Source organism: Myxocyprinus asiaticus, chromosome 49, assembly GCF_019703515.2.
Source record: "Myxocyprinus asiaticus isolate MX2 ecotype Aquarium Trade chromosome 49, UBuf_Myxa_2, whole genome shotgun sequence".
In the NCBI taxonomy this organism is placed as follows: Eukaryota; Metazoa; Chordata; class Actinopteri; order Cypriniformes; family Catostomidae; genus Myxocyprinus; species Myxocyprinus asiaticus.
In genome coordinates this window covers 18,327,642-18,348,242 of record NC_059392.1, presented here as the reverse complement: position 1 = coordinate 18,348,242, position 20,601 = coordinate 18,327,642, and the positions used below count along the sequence as shown (strand labels likewise).

The window sequence follows — 20,601 nt, the reverse complement described above, 5'->3', positions numbered from 1 at the left end:
CATGTGGTTACTTGAGAAAAGTCGGTCACGATAGAGGTTTGTTTCAAAGCAGTCCTGATTCTCGATACAATGGTTAGAGATCGGATCTTTCTACTAACTGTTACCTGCTCCGTCTTAATGTTACTAGTTAGTTGTGATGATTTTCTAGAGATCCGCTCACCAGAAGATGATATGAAGGCTCAAGAGGAGAAAGAACTGGTAAGGCATTTTACAAGCATTCAGTGTCTTAAATTATCTTTTTTTTATTTTTTTTATGGAAAATCTATATTCAGTGACTGATTGAAATCCAACCAAAGAGCACCTTCTGTGATTTTCTATAACAATTGAACAAGGCCCTATAAAAAGGTCTGCTCCAAAATCTTTCAGCTGTCAATTTATTTTAGAAATTAAATAATAATGTTTTAAAATATAAAATTTTTCTCCAATAAAAAATATATTTTGACAGATGGAAGCCCTTCAAGAAGTCCTTGAAAAACTGAGAAACAAGCAAATTCCCACTGTCGAGAAGAAGTTTGGTTGGGTGCCCTCGGTAAGTCAGCTGTTAAGCTGTTAATAATTTAAATCATTGATAACACATAAAGTGTCCAAACATTTGTACACATTTTACATGTATATATAATTACAATAGCAATAACAATCTTATTGTTACTTGTTAATTTGTAATTGTGTCATTCCTGTTATACAGTTATTTTGGAACTTTTAAAAAATGAATATCCTTGTGTTGTACTTCTGAATATACTTGTAGGTAATTCTATAAAAGCGTAGGCCCATAACAGACTTTCAACAAGCTCAGGCAATGTGTATTAATTATAACTTGATTCTCTACACAATGGCAAGAAAAAAGAAAAGAAAGAAATACAAAGTTAAAGTTAGTCATTGCGCAGTGAGCTTACATGAGGTTATCAGCTTTATTTAAACATTTTTAATTTGATCAAACATGATGGAATGTGTTAGAGTAAGACTAACAAACTAACAGTGTTGGGGAGTAGTTAACTAGTAAGCTTTTCCAGTAGCGAGCTACATTTTCCAATGAGCAGCACTATATCGTCACAAAACGCTACATTTGCCACATTGTATTGTGAACGCTGCAATGGAGCCGATGTAATCAAAGACACTCACCTAAACCATCCTCTCCATCTCATGTAGTGCTTAAACCAACTCATTTAAGTCAATAAACTAAAATAAGTCAAAAAATGTAAATTAACCATTGTATTTAGCGTAGGGAACATTTTAGTGAGTAGGTTTTTTTTTAACTGTTCATGTAAATGAACTAGTTCACATATTTGATTCACTGATTCACTTGAGCCCTGCGTAGCCTAAAGAAACCTTGGCATCTTTTTGAAGCTAAATTATATTTATTCAATTACTACTGTTTATCATTCATATCATTTCGATTCAGTTATATAAAACAGGTTTTTTTTTTCTAGTTTATTAGTGTATTTATGTTATCACCCTATTTGTTTAACACTTAGGAAAGTTAACCATGGTTTTACTACAGTAATATAGTAACTATGCGATTGCCATATATTTAAAACTATTTATTTTTTAAAGCAAAAGTATGCAATTTCTGCATCACTAGCACCCCTGAAACAAACTGCAAAAATAAACATTATTTTCTAAACAGCTTTCCAAATACATCCCTCATTAGCAGTTCTTCAAACAGTCAGATAGTCCTGCCCCCAACTGACACCATTGGTTATGTTGTTGGGGCGGGTCTAAACCGGTCACTCAAAACAAACACAGGAATTTTTATAGCACCACAGTGACACAGTGTTTCCAGTTTTCAAGAAATTTAACCCATGAATGGCTTACTTATAGTTGTCTCTGAATATTAAGCGGGGACTGGAGAAAATATTTTGATACTGAAAAAGTTACATACTTCAGCTTTAAATAGCTGCAGTGTAGATCAGATTTTCCGCTAAGAAATATTGGTGTCGGCCAATGTGTCCGGGAATGACAAAGTTTGCCGGACAAACTGGAAAAAATCTGGTCATTTTATTTCAGTGTTTATTTTGCACTGTAACCGGATGGACTATGCATTACAGGCTAATGTGATAAAATAATGACACAAAATGAACGAAAAAATGAAAAAAAAAAAAAAAAAAAAAACAAAAAAAAAAAAACTACATTTACCACATCCTTTCGTTTACAAAGAAATATTGAAATAACAAAAATCGTTAGGCTATGTCTAGGGCTGTATGATATGAATAATATGCTTCTTATCTTACACTCACCTCTGTGTTTCATGTGAGTGTCACGTGTGCTTTCTCTGGATCACGCAAGTGCGGGCGAGTCCAGCAGGCTTCCCGAATTTACAGGAAAGCTAGAGTGAGTCGTGATCACTCGCGCTACTTCATTTATGACCCAGGGAAAACCCTGAAGAGAAAACACATCGCCACAGAATGGGACGACTCCCAAACTAGTCAAGTTATTTTCTGAAAGAAGTGTTTATTTTCATTTTTACATATATATATATATATATATATATATATATATATATATATATATATATATATATATATATTAGGGGTGTAAAAAAAGATCGTATTGTATCGTACGATATGACGTTCACTTTACAATACAATATGTATCCTGTGGGGTTTTTTTTCACCAGTAATTAACATTGAAAGTCACTTCAGCTTGTTCACAGGGGGCTTTCAGACAACAAGGCATGATTTTCTATAAAGCTGCTTTGAAACTATGTTTATTGTGAAAAGTGCTATACAAATCTAAATGACTAGAGTGTAGACAAACTTATTTTCTCAAGAAAAACATGAAAATTGTCAGTTCATATTAGTTTTTCTCAACAATCAAACAAAATAAATGCAGTGCTGTTGTTTAAGTTACTTAGAGCTCTGCTTTTTGATGTCAATGTCAGACACTTTTGTGGCATTTATGATTTAAAAGACATTTACGCTGAATCCTTGAATAAGTTTGAGCGAAACATTTGTGGGTGCTTGTATCATATTGTAGCTACCGTGAAATTTGTGTATTGATACATGTCTAATATACACTATATTGCCAAATGTATTCTCTCACCCATCCAAATAATTGAATTCAGGTGTTCCAATCACTTCCATGGCCACAGGTGTATAAAATGAAGCACCTAGGCATGCAGACTGCTTCTACAAACATTTGTGAAAGAATGGGCCGCTCTCAGGAGCTCAGTGAATTCCAGCGTGGTACTGTGATAGGATGCCACCTGTGCAACAAGTCCAGTCGTGAAATTTCCTCGCTACTAAATATTCCACAGTCAACTGTCAGTGGTATTATAACAAAGTGGAAGCGATTGGGAATGACAGCAACTCAGCCACGAAGTGGTAGGCCACGTAAAATGACAGAGCGGGGTCAGCGGATGCTGAGGCGCATAGTGCGCAGAGGTCGCCAACTTTCTGCAGAGTCAATCGCTACAGACCTCCAAAGTTCATGTGGCCTTCAGATTAGCTCAAGAACAGTGCGTAGAGAGCTTCATGGAATGGGTTTCCATGGCCGAGCAGCTGCATCCAAGCCATACATCACCAAGTGCAATGCAAAGCGTCGGATGCAGTGGTGTAAAGCACGCCGCCACTGGACTCTAGAGCAGTGGAGACACGTTCTCTGGAGTGACGAATCATGCTTTTCCATCTGGCAAATCCTATGGATGAGTCTGGGTTTGGTGGTTGCCAGGAGAACGGTACTTGTCTGACTGCATTGTGCCAACTGTGAAGTTTGGTGGAGGGGGGATTATGGTGTGGGGTTGTTTTTCAGGAGCTGGGCTTGGCCCCTTAGTTCCAGTGAAAGGAACTCTGAATGCTTCAGCATATCAAGAGATTTTGGACAATTCCATGCTCCCAACTTTGTGGGAACAGTTTGGGGATGGCCCCTTCCTGTTCCAACATGACTGCGCACCAGTGCACAAAGCAAGGTCCATAAAGACATGGATGAGCGAGTGTGGTGTGGAAGAACTTGACTGGCCTGCACAGAGTCCTGACCTCAACCTGATAGAGCAGCTTTGGGATGAATTAGAGCGAAGACTGCGAGCCAGGCCTTCTCGTCCAACATCAGTGTCTGACCTCACAAATGCGCTTCTGGAAGAATGGTCAAAAATTCCCTTAAACACACTCCTAAACCTTGTGGAAAGGCTTCCCAGAAGAGTTGAAGCTGTTATAGCTGCAAAGGGTGGGCCGATGTCATATTAAACCCTATGGATTAAGAATGGGATGTCACTTAAGTTCATATGCGTCTAAAGGCAGATGAGCGAATACTTTTGGCAATATAGTGTATATATATATATACTGTATACTCATGTAGCTTATTATTGTCTTTGTTCCATTGCTTTGGAAATATTTTGAATTTCTTGAGGAAATTTTATTATAATCATAATAAAATTTTAGTGTTTTTTTTTTGCTATTTTTACTATTAGTTCCAAATAAAGATAACATATTATAAGAGGGAGTATTTAATTCACTGACAGGATTATCCAAAAAATAGGCATAACAATATGGTTATTTAACATATAAACCAATTTTAATTGATTTAAAAAAAAAATGCTATACTGTGATGTCGTGATAAAATTATTCATACGTGATGTAAGAATTTGGTCATATCGGCCACCCCTTGTGTCATATCATTTCTCACTTTGGCTAATTTCCTTGACTCTTTATTTTTATTTCCTCAGATATTTCATAGCATAAAAGCTCCTCTAGAAGACACAAGGCCATTTTAATGTGATTCTGAAGTGAGAAGCTTCTCGCTACAGGCACGTGTGGCTGCTTTCAGGGCCGTATTAACGCACGGGCTTATCTGGGCTGAAGCCCCAGGGCCCGCAGCAGCGGAGGGGCCTCGAACTCCCAGCCGCGGCATTCCCCCACGTATTCTCCCCCGTCGATGTTCTCGGGAAGGCACGCATGAAAACGTGTGTTTATTATATATATATATATATATATATATATATATATATATATATATATATATATATATATATATATATACATTTAAATTTAACTTATGCAATTAAACTTTGTGAAAATACTGCATGTTATTGCACCTCTGCTAGTTTTTGATGCTCTTGCAGATGCTGGACAACTGTGTCCCATAATCATATCAAATGTCTTTGTGTGTGTGTGTGTGTGTGTGTATGTGTGTGTGTGTGCCTTTTTCTCGTGATATCAAAACAATTACATTTATATTTCTAAGTAGGAAAACAATTTCACTATACACAGAAAAACACATTATAGTACACGAAAAAAACAAATAACCATTCATTCTTACATAGGCTATATATGGTAATACAAGATAATGTGTTAACGTGAACATTACTACACTCATATAAGCAATACAATGCTTCATAAATTCACAGTATGCCCCCTCTTCAGACACTACTACACCACTGCCCTGGTGTAGATAGTTTTTGTTAGTAGCTTAGCTTAAAGTGTAGCTAACTACTTCTTTTATCCTTTTTTTTTTTTTTTTTTTAAAGAGCAAATTGACTAGTTTAACTGCTTTAAATTATGAGTAGTTAAAATAAACCATTATGCGTTGGGAAATCCGATTCATTTTAGTGAGTCACTTCTTTTGAACAGTTCATGTAAATGAACTAGTTGACATAAATGATTCACTGATTCACTTGAGCCCTGCACAGTGAGGACAAAGGAAAAACTTATATATTGATTGTCAATTTCAACAATATACCCAAGAAAACATGTTTGGTTGTAAACGTTTGAATTAGAGTAAGAAAAAATGTAAGTAACAACACCTGGAATGTTCCTTCATAAATCACCAGACTATTATTTTTTTCTGATGAAAGAAAAATAATAACATTTCCATCTTTAAAAATGGGAGTTTAATATTTTATCTTATTAATACATATATTGGGAAAATGTACTGCATATAGGAAAGACACAATTACGAGATGATCCACAAAACAATGACACATTACTGTATACATACTGTATTAAAAAGTACAGTAAAGTACAATATAGTGTGACAAAACCTTTAAAAGAATTTGAGTCTATGGATATAATAGTGAATTTATAGGATTAATTGAATTTAAAGGTTTGTGCTGTTTGTAGTGTGATGCAGGTGAGCAGTGTGCAGTTCGGAAAGGCGCTCGCTTCGGGAAGCTCTGCAGCTGTCCAGGAGGAACCACCTGCAGTTTCTCCATCCTCAAGTGTTTGTAAAAGCATGTGTCATTCTTCCGTTATAATTCTGTCATAATCCTGCATACAGATGATTGTTAAAGCTATTCTTGTCTCCTATTGCAGTGGTAAAACCTTTTTTTTTTTTTCTTTATTTTATTTTTTTTATTATTTATAACAGACAAATCAAATAAATGCATGCAATTTTGTATATATCTCTGTTTTTTATTCTCTGATTCTTAAAAAGCCAAATGCTGTACTGTGTATCATTCAAAACAAAAAGCCACTAGATGGAGCAAAACTTCAGTCATGTGGCTCTTTTAGGAAACATTGAATAAACTGCTGTTACACAAAATATTTCAATTTGGTTAGCATTAGAAGTATGGAAAGGTTAGGATGAGGGTGAGAATGAGCTGACATATAGGTAGTATTATGTGTATTGTGTGTTTTATTTAATGCAACTTTTGCCACTTTTTGTGTTTAAAAGTATAATACTGTAGTTTAGTAGAATGAAGTCATTACCCCATACATAATTGTATTTGAAAAAGTTTTAAGAAGCAATTAAATTTTGTTCATTCAGCTTCAGTAGTTTTCATTGAGCCAACATAATTTAGTTAATTTAGGTCAAATCAATGTACTATCGTAGTTTTAAGCCAACTTCATTATGTTAGTCAAACTCAATTTAATAATGTTGAACTTAATTAATGTTGATCCAACTTAATTTTTATTAATCATTAGGATGCCAGGTGAGCAAGTGTAAGGACAGTGAAACTGCTGGACTGTCAAATTAATTGCAACTGCTTATGGAGTTAAACAGCACTCACTTAAATGTGAAAGTCCATCATCAACTGGTCTGATTTTTTCAGAAATCCCCACAAATAAAAAAAGACTCAAATTATTCATAAATAATATTGTATGTGTTTATAATCTTATGATAAACAGAATGATTTAAAAAACAAATTAATATATATATATATATATATATATATATATATATATATATATATATATATATATATTAACTTTGTAAACATGTCATTCTGGTTCTGTATACTCTACCTCACTTTGAAAAGTCTTGATGGCATAAAGCACTAGAAAAATTATGTTTCCTCTCTATCACATTCCATCACAATATACAGATCTGAAATGTAGGTGGCGCTCTAACGCATTTTAGCCCTCACAAATGTGCTCATCCATAGACATTCGATCTAATTTTCAGTTCACGCACCACCCTTGTTGTTTCATTGAATATCTCGGCCTCTGAGTGGACTAGAATCTCAATCGAGGAGTCATTAGAAAGCTGAGATCCTATCCTTTGTGATGATATATAACATTTTATCAGTAGTCGAAAACATATTTTCCTGATGATTTGTTTAGCATGCTTTTCCTGCTGGATTTTGTTCTGGACATCTAAAATATAACATTAGATTATTCAGCCAATCAAGCTTTTTTTTTTTTTTTTAACTGCCTAAAGGTAAAAGTAGATATACATTTTTTTTTTTTTTTTTAGCTATTTGGGGCTTACAGCAGCAGTAAACAGCACATAAAAGAGATGTTTGTATTTTATGACATACAGAAATCATATTTCACTTTGTGATTATTTTGAAAATCTTTCGGACTGCGGTATTAGGGCAACAAAATAAATTGTACAGTCACATTCCTGAGAGTGAGAGCTTTCATTTGAAAGATGATGTCCATTTAAGTGCTATGTGAGGGACTTTATTTTCAAATAAATATTTCTACCCCATTACCTCTAGGGGGCGCTAATTATCCACGCGAATGATTTGAGGCCATATTTTGTTATTTTAAGTCATATAAATGCAGAAGTGATGGTTATCTCTATAAAGTTCAGATTCTAAGCTTTGAAATCATACCTCATATGCCTGATTTATATATACAGAGACTTTAACATTTTAAGCGTAAACTTTTTTCGTGATATACCGCCAGCTGGTCTATAGAGTTTTTAATTTCAACATTTGTTCACCCCATCCAGTCCCATGCAAAGCATGCTGGGAAATGGAAATCACAGTTTCATCAATGCTACAAAAAGTATTTATGAAGTCCCAACTCAAATGGATTAAGTAAACGTATTTTTTTTTTTTTACAAATTTAATTGGATAGAATGCAATGAAATCAAGTTGTGACAAAATGTTCTATTGTGTTGCTTTAGTTCATTTTAATGAAGTAAACTGAACAATCTGAAAAAATCCTTTGAATGCACAAGACCCCAAATTGCAATGGAAATTTTATTTTCTCACTTTTTTTAAACTGACTATTTTTAGTAAGTAGCAATTTATTGCGGGGGTGAAAATTATTAATAATTTTGAAATCAACCTCCTTTATTTTGTTATAAAGGTTTGTTAATTACTTTCCACATCTTTTGTATAGTTTTTGCTATACTGTACACTTTTTCCAATTACTTTGTAACCCTAAGGCAGGAAGAACTTTTGCTGCCTCTTTATCAATTGATTGGAACCAGACTACGTCAATCACGCAAGTATCCGCCCCTCAAATATAAAGGTTGGTGTTTCCGCTGAGCAGCATGTAGTACCGTTGATTCATTCTATCGAATCGGTTCGTTCAAACAGTTCATTTCAACAGTTCATTTCAACAGTTCTTTTCAGTAAACCAACTCATTTGATTCATCACTCAAAAGTGTTCCCAGGAGTTCACATGTGACCTTTTATGTCTCACTCTTTTGCAGTTAAATAAATATGTGGCTGTTACTGTAATATTCTCGATGAAGCTATGTGAAAAAGTGTTTTATTGGTTGGCTATGTGTTTCAATTTAATTCTATTAAATGAATGCTGAGAACTTTGCTTGCTTGATTAATTTGAAAAGTGTGGTTTTATAGTTCCAATCTTCAGTTTTACTCTCAGAAATAGGGTTGTCAACTGTCCCGTATTTTTACAGCGAAAAAGCTCGAGGGCCACCGAAATCGCTCGAGCCGGGATTCACGAATCGTTTCGATTGAATCACTAAAAGGAATCGGTTCAAAGAACAACTCATGCGCGAATCGGGGATCACGAATTTGTGCAAACTTTGCAACATGGCGGCAGACCGCATTGACGAGTTGGCAATCATGGAAAACTCGAACCGAACCTCTTGTTCCGGTTTCTGTAGCGATAAATACTCTCTGCTCGTAATTGTTGGACAGCCCGGTCCGGATGGATTTGTGGATTTTCTGGTGTCAGAGATTGAAAGAGGTAAAGTGTTCCTGTAATTATGGGATGATGATTGAATGAGAGCTTCCCTCGCCCATCACTCTCTGGGTGTACGTCATGAAGAGAAACAATGCTGCAAACAAAACAACAACTTTATTACTATCGTCATCAGTCTGTATAGCGTGTGCTGCTTGAGGAAGGAGTTTTAAAAAGCAGTTGAACAAATATGCTGGAATATAAAGATGAGCTGAGGTGTACTGGCTTTCTCAAGTTTCTATTGCTAGTTTAGACCTATTTCACTCAAACTCAATCTACATCAGCCTTCAAGACTGTATATAAAAGCATGAGTCATGCATGGATAGATGGTTTGCTGTATTCTCAGCCTCTTGAGAACTGTCACATGAAATGAATGACACCATAACAACTTTAGTGAATTGTGTCCCTTTTGTTCAGTTGACGTCTTTCCATTTTGTCGACTAGATAGGGACTGAAATGAGGTTAATGCACACAAAACACTCATATACATGTATTTATTGTTGAACTGGAGTTCTCGGCATTCAACCATAGCAGAAATCTTGTTAAAGGCCTAAAATCCATGTTTTGAAGGAAGTTCTCCAAAGTTTTTACTGTGCTCTCAGCAGAAGATGGTTAATGTCAGAGAGACCACATACTAAATAACAGCTTGTGTAATTGCGCTGTGGCATGCTGAGTATACTGTTTATGACAGTTTATAGAAAAAGCATTCAGTCTTGCCTTCTATTGCAAACATGTTTTCCCTTTTGGCTATTGAAAATGTAACATTTTAATTTAATTCTGCTTAAATGAACGAAATGACTTGAATAAAGATTCGTTCATTTTGCTGAACAAGACTTAAAGATTCAAGTCAGTAAAATGATCCGATCTTCCCATCACTATGGTCAACCGCGTTACCTTTGTGAGTATACTCTTCTTACCGCGAGCGAATACGAACGCGTTTGACGCATTCCCACTAAAACTTCTTTGTGATACTCTTTTAGTACAGTCAATAGTAGGCGCATGCGTCAGCCGAGGACCGCGTACGTGGGTCAAGAAAATCTATGTGGTGCGAAGTAAAGCAGCACGGCTGTGCTGATGATGCAATTTGCGTAACACATACTGTGCGCGGAGCGATCTGCGACGTGGACACTTAAGTATACTTTGGCCTTTAGAGTACCTGGTGTTTCAGGCATGTTTATAGTTAGGCCTAAATGTCCACAAAATCTTCATTTATTTGGGTTATTATTGGTATTTTGGTTGAAAAATTATATGTGATTTTATTTATTTTGGACCACAGTAAGGAAAGACTATGCATTTTTTTACATTCTATAAATCGTCCTATTAATCGGTTATCTGCCGTTTTCCACCACCTTAACTTAGGGCTGGGTATCGCCAGCCACCTCACAATATGATACGTGTTGCGATACACGTGTCACATTTCGATATATCATGATATCATCATGATTAGATTTCGATTTCGCTTTTAATTTCAAATAATTTGGGAATATTTCAGTTATAATGTCCATTTTGGTTACATACAGGATGAAAGAATTGATCTTTTAGCTAATGCTGTTATTCATTATACAGGGGACCTTCTAACTTGTTAAATAACGGCCATATCAGTTTTACAAATTTTATTCTATCATTAGTTTTTCCTCATTTGGTGGCATTTTAGCTTTTTTTTTTAAATACTGTCCATGTATTACATCAATAAATATGATGTACTAAAATTGCATATATACAGTATATTGTTACATGTTTGTTGTTTACATGCCTAATTTTGCCTAACTATTTACTTAGATATGTAGAACAAGTGCTAAAACGGTACTGTCTCTTTAAGACCAGCGGCAGGGACTTTGACAGTAGGGTTTGTTTGGTCGAATGGCTTCTTTATAGCATCCATGCTATGTGTGATTAGAATTAAATGTTTCTTTTGTTGTTTTTGAGAAATATCTGAGTGTAGAGAACAGAAAGAATATTAAAAAAGACATTATTAAAGAACAAATGGTTTGCTTGAATCTCGTCTTTGGACTCGCATCATACAGAAAGAGTCAAAACATTTACTCAGCACGCAGTGAAAAGATCTCGGTGTTGAACTTCTTTGCCACTACACCACTCAAACACTGGTGAGTGTAATATAAAAAATGTACCAGCCAGAGGCTAATCTCAGACATTTTTTGTCACATATATGGAAAGTATTTACGCACTTACGATTGTAGAAGATTGCAGAAAGAGTGATCTTGGCATTTTAAGAATTGACACTGGGATTGTACAAATGAAGATTAAGGAGATCCTTTTGCCCGGCCTTAGATCCAAATGCATGAGAGCATGTCTGCGAGAGAAAACGTGAATCCTGCATGATCAGTTTCGGTCTCTTTCGTGCCTCATAGCATCTCTGACTGCACTGAAAATATCACGATACATGGATCTAAGGCCTTGTTCAGACTGCCACTAAAAATCAGATTTTTTGCATATCCAGATGAGTTTTTGATAGTCTGGACAGCAAAAAAACACATGAAATCTGTTTTTTCAGAATCTGATTCAAACCACATCGGGAGGTGGTTTCAAATGCTGCTCAAATCGGATTTCAAATGGTCTTTTGCGTCACTTTTAACGCGACACACAACGATGACTTCAAAAATCGGTGACTGCAGCACGGAACATCACAATATGCTGATTTTTTTCTTGTGTGATGGAGGAGTTCTGCACCGCGACTGGACAGGGTGCTTATTTGGAGAGCGATATGACGCACCTCCATTTTTTCCCGCATCTGTTTTGAAAGCATCGTCATGTGGGTATGCCTACGTCGTTACCAAAGCAACCCATGCAGATAGGTTGGTTATGTCTGAACGCGCAAATCTGATTTGATCACTTGCAATTAATAGTGCGGACAGTCTGCCTGAAAATATCTGATTTGAGAAAAAATCCGATTTGCCTGCAGTCTGAACATAGCCTTAGTATCGATAAAATATCATGAGAAGAAGTATTGTGATATATATCGGTATTTGATTGTATCGACACAGCCCTGCATTAGTTATTGGTATCGGCAAAATCACTATCAGTCGACCTCTATTACGGTTATTTCTAGGGGTGTGACGATACACTTAGCTCACGAGACGAGACGATACTGGGTTCACGAGAACGAGACGATATTTTAACACTATATACACTAAAGGTCAAAAGTTTTGAAACACTCATTCTTTATTATAATTTTTTTTCTTCACATTTTAGAATAATAGTAAAATCATCAAAACTATGGAATAACATAAATGGAACAATGGGAATTATGTTGTGACTAAACAAAATCCAAAATAAATCAAAACTGTGTTATATTTTAGCATCTTCAAAGTAGTCACCCTTTGCCTAGAATTTGCAGACATGTACTCTTGACATTTTCTCAACCAACTTCTTGAGGTATCACCCTGGGATGCTTTTTAAACAGTATTGGTATGAGATCTCGTCACACCCCTAGTTATTACCCATCATAAAGGGGTTTAAAAGTTGTGCTGCACAGGGTTCTTGGCCCCTGGAATCCCAAAGCACATAAAAAAAAAAAAAAAAAAAAAAAAACTCTTCGCTCTGCAGTGCATAAATAATGCAGCTCGTTTACTTCAGCATAGCTAGCCCAACATGACTTCCCTTTTCAGACTGTGTACTTGAAATATCTCTGAGCATGTTATCTTCAAATCTGAGGCACTGACAAAATGCACACATTTAAGAAGGATATGCACGGAGGATTGGGGGGTACACCTAAAAAAGGTTTATCTTGATATTTTTCAGTCTTGGTATTCATGTAGGCTATGTGCTCTGTAATGGTTTAAAAACTTGTTTTCTTTCCAATCAGAGGAACCATTATTTCAACCAAACAGCCATTGTGGCTTGTAAGTGTTTTATGGAGGAACTGAAAATGTAGCTTAATAATGTAGTTTTCAATATTTTTTTTTAAATGCTCACAAGGAAGAATGATATTTAATCATTTTCATTTATACGTACTAATGTAACAAGTTATAGTAATATACAAACAGCAATATTAATTGGCTGCACAATTAATCAAAAAATCAAGCTTACAGTTACTGCTGGAACAGTTTACCAATTGTGAAATGTCAGTTATAGCAGTTCATGTATTGTTGACTCATTACAGTATAAATGGAAATAATCGTCATTTGTGATTTTTGTCATAATTTCACAACCCTAATGTGTACACAGCCTATATTTTTAACAAATATTTTCTACATATATTTGTTTACATTAATACATGGAAAATGCCACGCAAATATTGCATAAACATTTTTGATCACTGGATCAGAGATTTGAATTGTTTCACCGAAATTGTTTGAACTGATTGATGGAAATTAATCGAGCTTACCAAATCTGGTGCCATTTTTGGAATAAAAATGTTGCTTAATTTTATAATGAGCGCAAGACTAAATTGTGTTTTGGCTATTCTAAATATTGCCCAACCCTATAGGCAAATTCATGGAGTATATGTTTTACTGACTTGTTTTTTCAGTCAGCTGTCTCTTTAGACAACCATAAGCAATAATTTTGCCAATGAACAGCACAGTTATATAACTTTATTTGTGTTTGCAGACGCTCCTTCCTCATTGTGCTGTTTTAGCAGTCCAAAGTTCATCTTTCATGTGCGCATCTTAAATTACAGCAGAATATCTTCTGTTTTCCTTTTGATTTTCAGTCTCTTTATCTGTGACTATACTCAAGGGCCCTGTGACTGATATTACAGCACACATCCTCTTCGTGAGGTTGTCATAATTTCCTTTTCTTCCTGGTCAGACACAGGGCTGCTTCCACTGCTTTAATCTGACAGAAGAAATATTTGTTCCATTGTAAATGCTTTAAACACCTACAGATAGGAAGTTGCACTGTGATTGAACACCACTTGTACAACGTCATTTTACCATTTATTTTCAAGAAAATTAAATACCACCTTTCCAAAAGCCTGCAATCAGCATGGCCAATGTTTACAGCTTTTTTTTTTAAATGTTAAAAGTGAAAATACAAGTTTTGAGAGAGAAAACACTATTGCTAAAGGGTCAGTCATAACACATTTTATTGCTTAACCAATAAACCAATGTTGATGGCCAGTACAGTATCTAGAGTGTATCTGCAGATTTATGCATAATACAGGTTAACGACAGCCAATGAAATGTTCACAAAATTGCTGAAAAGAACTCTTTTACGCAATATGCATTGAAAATTGAATGTAAAAAAAACGGAAATTGTTTATTTTCCATTAATAAGGCTGTCTGCGGACCCAGAACCAACTTTTATTAAAAGGTTAATGAAATGCCATTTTTTTTTTAAATAATTTTATTATCTTCCCTGAGGTCCACTGATAATGTAATTTAATTTAATTAATTTATTTATTGCACCAAAACAGTCATAATGTAGTAATATATGAAAATTTTCCACCCTGTCTCTGGCCCTCAATCTGAAACTCTCGGTTTTGTCCTCAGCACCTCCTTAATTCTTCAACGTAAAAGCCCATTGTTATGATTGGCTAACATCATGCAGCCCCTCGAATACAGCCATATTTGAAACTCAGTCGGAAGAGAATGAGCAAGCTCCACAACATTATCATCTCAAGCACAGCAGTGCCGTAAACAATCAAACAGTCATGACATTTGAAATGTTAATTAATTAAATGGTTTACTTGTGTTTTTGATTGGGTCCAAGTGGTCCAATCTGCTCAATTCTTCAATAATAGTTCCTTTGCAAAGCTTGAATCGTATTATGACCTGTTCACAAGCAATCCACGATGACATGAGCCAAAAAAACGCACATACTTAGTCCAAACACGGTGAAATGATGCACACACATAGACGCACTGAGGTGCGGAAATGCTTCGAAACAGTCAAAGACATCCATCTAGTTAATTTTTACATACACCAACAATAAAAAATAGCGCAGATGTGGGAAAGAATGCATCCATGACACGTTTGTGCTCAAAACAAGAGGCAGCAGCCAAATGAAAGAGAATGGCATCTCCTCTTCAGAGTTGTAACTTGACACCGCGTCTTTAAAAAGCGGCGAGATACATGACAGCGGTCATTGATGTCTGTCTAGTGCATGTTTATTGAAACAGGTTCACAGGATGGGCAAGGAGGAGGTGGGAACTGGCTGAGCAGTCAATATAAACTTTTAATGACACAAATGAACAAAACACAACATAAAACTGCTTTCCAGCATAACATAAAACACAAGACTGCTGCATCCGTCTCTCTCTCGAACTGATGTCCATGGTTCCTCATTATCCCTCTCCCAGCTGATTGGGCTGATTCAGCACTGGGCGTCCATCATTATGGCCCGGCCACGCTCTCCTCCTTGTCACATTTATGTACAAAACTAATTCAAAATAGTCCAGATGGGTCTCCTTTAATTTTCAGGAATAGTTAGCCACACAAGGCCTGTCTGTCTTGCTCTCTCAAACTGAGCGCCAGTGGGCGGGGCCAAGGGTGCGATGACACATTTTGTGGGATGCGCAAATACAAATGAGCAATGTCTCATGACGACACAAGCACAGATTTCATAACTAGATGTTTCAGCAGGGTGGCAAATATAAAGTCTCTTTTTAAACTGGGGAGGAATTTTTGAGTTCTGAAATTTTCAGTATGTTTTTAGAGTACAGTTATCTCTTATGTCAAAATATCAAGGAAAATTTGATTTCATGACCCCTCTAATGGGAAATACATAAAACAGTGTCAGATTGGGTACTGGCTCCAGCACCATGATGATGAGAGGGTTAAATTGCAGCTTAACGGACGACCAAAATAAGAAATCTTAATCTCAATCTGATCATATGTGTTTTATTAGTGATTTGGACTTGTCTTGTAATTCAAACTGTGCTGCTTATTCTTGGCCATCAGTCGACACATTTGACAGTTACATAACTGCTGCCAGTAATCTGGTTTAAATTAATTTAATGATGTAACTCACTGAACGTGTACTGATATTCTGATGTATTTCAGAAACATTTGAGAAACATGAAGTCATTGCTGTAGTAGGGTTCTTCTGTAGCGGTCATCTTGGGGCTCAGTGGTAAAGACGCTGGCTACCACCCCTGGAATTCGCTAGTTCGAATCCCAGGGCGTGCTGAGTGACTCCAGCCAGGTCTCCTAAGCAACCAAATTGGCCTGGTTGCTAGGGAGGGTAGAGTCACATGGTCGTAACCTCCTCGTGATCGCTATAATGTGGTTTGTTCTCAGTGGGGCGCGTGGTGAGTTGAGCGTGGTTGCCGCGGTGGATGGCGTGAAGCCTCCACGTGCTATGTCTCCGTGGCAACGCGCTCAACAAGCCACGTGATAAGGTGCGCGGGTGGCAACTGGGATTCGTCCTCTGCCACCCGGACTGAGGCGAATCACTACGTGACCACGAGGACTTAAAAAGCACATTGGGAATTGGGCATTCCAAATTGGGAGAAAAAGGGGAGAAAATCCAAAATAGAAAAAGAAAAAAAAGGTCATCTTATTTTGGCTCTGGTAAAGAGCTTTTTCAGTTTCTTTTTGGATTGTGCTTAACCCCGTCCTGCTGCCCATCTCTATGGGTTTATTGGTGTCCACAGAACAAAGATGGATTGAACCAGGATTCCAAACCCAGGCAGAAGATAAATTTTTTGGTCAACTATTCTTTTAACCTATTTTCTCATTCTTCTAATAAGAAAAGTGTGGTCATAGTTTCAAACTCCTGAAACCTGAAGTTCACCCAGTTGTTTCTTCGCCATGAGACAGAAACTGTTCTTAGCAGGAAGTTGATTCAGATTCTTTCTATCAGTGTCTGGTGAACAGATTCACACTGTCTCTTGGTTCAGATGGAGTGAATCTGTTTGCTAGAGTCTGATACAAAGTATACTTAATGAATCAGTTTAGCTAATGCTCCAAAGAAATTTTTTGATTTAGTGGGTTGCATGCACTGTACAAAACAAACTTTTTGCCACATCTGCCATTTGTGTGAATTGAGAGTTTAGGCTACCAGCCTTTAACATTTCCTACCAGCCATGAAACTGTATTTTGTGTATTTAGAGATATTTTTATTCCTATGACCATAGAGCTGTTTAGCTGTTATGTCACTTTGCAGACAAACCCTGAAGGCCAATTCACCATGGGTTTACTCAGGAATTTCCTATGTATTTTTAGAACAGGGAGTAAAAACTGAACTATGGTGAAAAATGCTGGGAATAAAATGTTCATGTTTTGTTTTAGAACATAAATTGCACGAAGTCAAACCTCAATCGTGGATTTTGAAGACGTGTCTTTTAAAAATGCAAGTTGCTAACCCATCGCTAAATAGGACAACAACAGTCGTCCATTTCGTGAAGCACGTAGCTCACATGCTTATGGAAGTTGTAGTCCTTAATTAGCATTGTGATAGCAATGTGTGTTTTTAAAAAAACAAAGTGGCTTCAAAGTTTATGTTTGAGGTTTGACTGTGCGTGATTTATGTTCTAAAACAAAACGTAACAGTCTGTTCAAGTAATGTTAACCACAAACCTTATTTTACTCATAAATATAAAACCACCATTAGAAAAACCCATAGAAAAGTCCATCCTCTGTAAATGTCTAATGGTAAATCTTCCACTGAGGTAAAAGCTGTTAGAAGACGTGCAATAATTGTTTTCTATAGTAGATGGTTAGATTTGAATTGGCATATGTCACTTACTTGAGCGAGGATCTGACTGTATTGTTCTCGCAATTCGATTTAAGCCATGTATTATGTTGCAGTTCCTAATAAAGTTACCGGCCAAGTGGTGAGTATTTCTTGCCAAAGACAATTTTACTCTCATTTGGCCTTTGATGAGTGTTACTTGGACCATGAATGTATGTCAGAATTACGATCATAAACTAAAAACTTCCTTTACAACCACACGGTAGTATGATATTGTTGTCTAAGACTCCTAGATTACGTAAACACAGACTGCTGTTTGTTAGCAAAAGGACATAAAGGCAGTATGTTGAGTTGGACAGTGAATGCGGCCCATGAATAATTGACCCTTTGCTTGTATTGATTGCAGTCTGACTGGTCTGGATTTATCTTTTTGTAGGTATACGCTCGTGGGATGTCGACCTGACCACCTGCAACCTAGATGAACAACTCAAGCTCTTTATTTCAAGGCATTCTGCATTCTTCTCAGAGGACCTCAAAGGTAAGAATCAAACAATATACGTAATGTGTACTCGTATGCAGGCCCCCCGTATTTTGTATTTTTTTATTTTTTTTTATTTTAGGGGGAAATCTGCAGAATTCTGTTTAGTAAATGAAAAAGGAAGGGGAAGAGATGTGTAAAAACCTGAGAATTAAGAATCCAATTCTGTGAAAAACTTCGGGTGCAGATTCTATGTTGTCATGCTCATATGTTGAAACTCTGTGTTGCAAGATTTTCCAAAAATCATAATTGTCGATTATTTTCTTTGATATTGTAATTGTGATTCATTTCAAAGAATAGAATTTACATTAAAATACTTATTTTATGTGGGTCATCTGCATGCCATATTCTTTACTTTGGCTATGTTCCTGAATTACTTTATTGCTGTTACTTTACAGTGCCTTAACAGTCAACTTCACTTTGGCCCTCTTAGCAAATTGAAAACCTTTTTTCCCAATTTTTATTAAATTAGCTTTTACATGGCAAGAAAGCAATGGACTTGTCATTTTTAATTAATTGTGGCAGCTATTATTGTAATCTCAATTATTTATTCAACTAATTGTGCAGCCCGCTACTCCATGTTGTATTTTTGCATGGATCAGAAGCTGGGTTTCCATCCACATATTTTAATGCAAATTGTGGAATGCTGAATGACAAATAAAATGACCAATATAAATGTATACGCACGCTTGAGGTGGATACAGTTTTTGTTTTTTGTTTTTTTTTCAGTAGAAAGAATTTACTCAAACTGCGATGGACACATATTTATGTAAAAAATCCAGGGGAAAAAGTTATTATTTCAAAGACGTGCACAAAAACAACAATGGAAACACATTGACTGAATAAACTTTTTTTTTTAATTATATATATATATATATATATATATATATATATATATATATATATATATATGTGTTTTTTTTTTTTTAACCTAAATTAAATTCAGAACTTGGATGGAAACCGGAGTATTGTGAATAGAAAACCAGTATATCCTTGCACAAACTGTGGAAATAACCCTTCCAATTAAAAAAGTGGAGTGGGGTGGGACCAACAGCTGATAGAACAGCTGAAATTCTCCAGCCCCAAATCATCTTTACCACTTGAACTCATGGCACCCAAGAGCATGCTCAGAACCCTGCTAATGTGTCTTTTATATTTCTTTTACAGTCTTAAATCTTTCATCCTAAAAGCAGAGTGATTGGCAGTAAGCATTGTTCGGACACTGAGTTTGAGTGACTGTTGGTTGGAGGCGAATTGCTGATTGGAACTTCTGATTTACTTTCGTCCTTACACATGACTAGAGAGAACAGTTTCAGCCCTGGCTTAACAGATCTTGTCATGACAAGTTAATTCTCATGTTAGCCGACATGAGTTTATATTTCTTTGTTTGTGAAATGCAGTTAACACACAAATGGTCTGTTCAGTACAGCTAGTTTGCAGTCCACTTGACACCTGTATGTAAAATTTGACAGCTTTACTGTGTTTGTCTTACAGTTGCTGACTTACAGTGAGGATTACATTGGCTCAAATTGGCTCTTATATTAGTGACCAGCTGCCGGTGTCATGGCTTTGAGAAAATTGCAACTAATGTTTGTGAAGAAGTGGCTCTGTCTTTGTTGAGAAGCTAGCAGTGTCATGTTTTTATTTTGACCTTTTTATTTAAAAACTTTAGGAAGAACTTGCTGTAAAGGGGTGTTTGTTAGACACAATACGAAGCAGAGTTAATTATGGTTGCACTTTGCCACATTACGGAGAACCTTATAGGACATGGAGCGAATTTATTTGTTATTTTATTTTAAAAACGTTTTATTTTTGGGCTTTTTATCTTTTATTTTAAAGGACAGTTAAGGGTGGCAGGAAACTGAAGGGGGTGTTGGAACTGGACATGACCCAAGTGAGAATTGAACCTGGGTCTCCCTGAGCCAATGGTTCTTACATGTCGTGACTCATGAGCACTACCCCCTTTTCTAAAATAGTAATGCATTCCCTCGCAATACACTGCATTACCTTGCAATACACTTTGCGTTCCCTCTCAAATGTTTGCGTTCGCACACAAACATTTTTGAGTTCCCTCACAGTACTTTGTGTTCCCTCACACTAATTATTTTGTTTCCTTGCAATAGTTTGTGTTCCCTCACAAAAAGTTTG

At 36.2% G+C, this 20,601-nt stretch overlaps 2 protein-coding genes across 2 annotated transcripts in view; both read left to right on the top strand.

Moving 5' to 3' along the window:
• On the top strand, positions 1-6,930 carry LOC127438312 (cocaine- and amphetamine-regulated transcript protein-like). Its single transcript, XM_051693819.1, has 3 exons — positions 1-198; positions 446-529; positions 6,051-6,930. Exons 1-3 carry the CDS (start codon positions 70-72, stop codon positions 6,156-6,158), a joined length of 321 nt encoding a protein of 106 aa, XP_051549779.1. The 5' UTR covers positions 1-69; the 3' UTR covers positions 6,159-6,930.
• A 2,239-nt stretch (positions 6,931-9,169) lies between these two features.
• The window catches only part of LOC127438433 (microtubule-associated protein 1B-like), a 33,150-nt gene continuing 21,718 nt past the window's right edge, over positions 9,170-20,601 (top strand). Inside the window, exons 1-2 of the mRNA XM_051694017.1 lie at positions 9,170-9,323; positions 18,352-18,453. Of these exons, the coding sequence (XP_051549977.1) occupies positions 9,200-9,323; positions 18,352-18,453 (226 nt within the window). The 5' untranslated portion in view covers positions 9,170-9,199. The remainder of the gene's footprint in view (positions 9,324-18,351; positions 18,454-20,601) is intronic.

Coding starts and splice junctions, on each gene's coding strand:
- LOC127438312 (XM_051693819.1), top strand. CDS start 70: ATGGTTAGAGATCGGATCTTTCTACTAACTGTTACCTGCTCCGTCTTA. Junction 199..445: donor CTCAAGAGGAGAAAGAACTG/GTAAGGCATTTT, acceptor ATATTTTGACAG/ATGGAAGCCCTTCAAGAAGT. Junction 530..6,050: donor AGTTTGGTTGGGTGCCCTCG/GTAAGTCAGCTG, acceptor TGCTGTTTGTAG/TGTGATGCAGGTGAGCAGTG.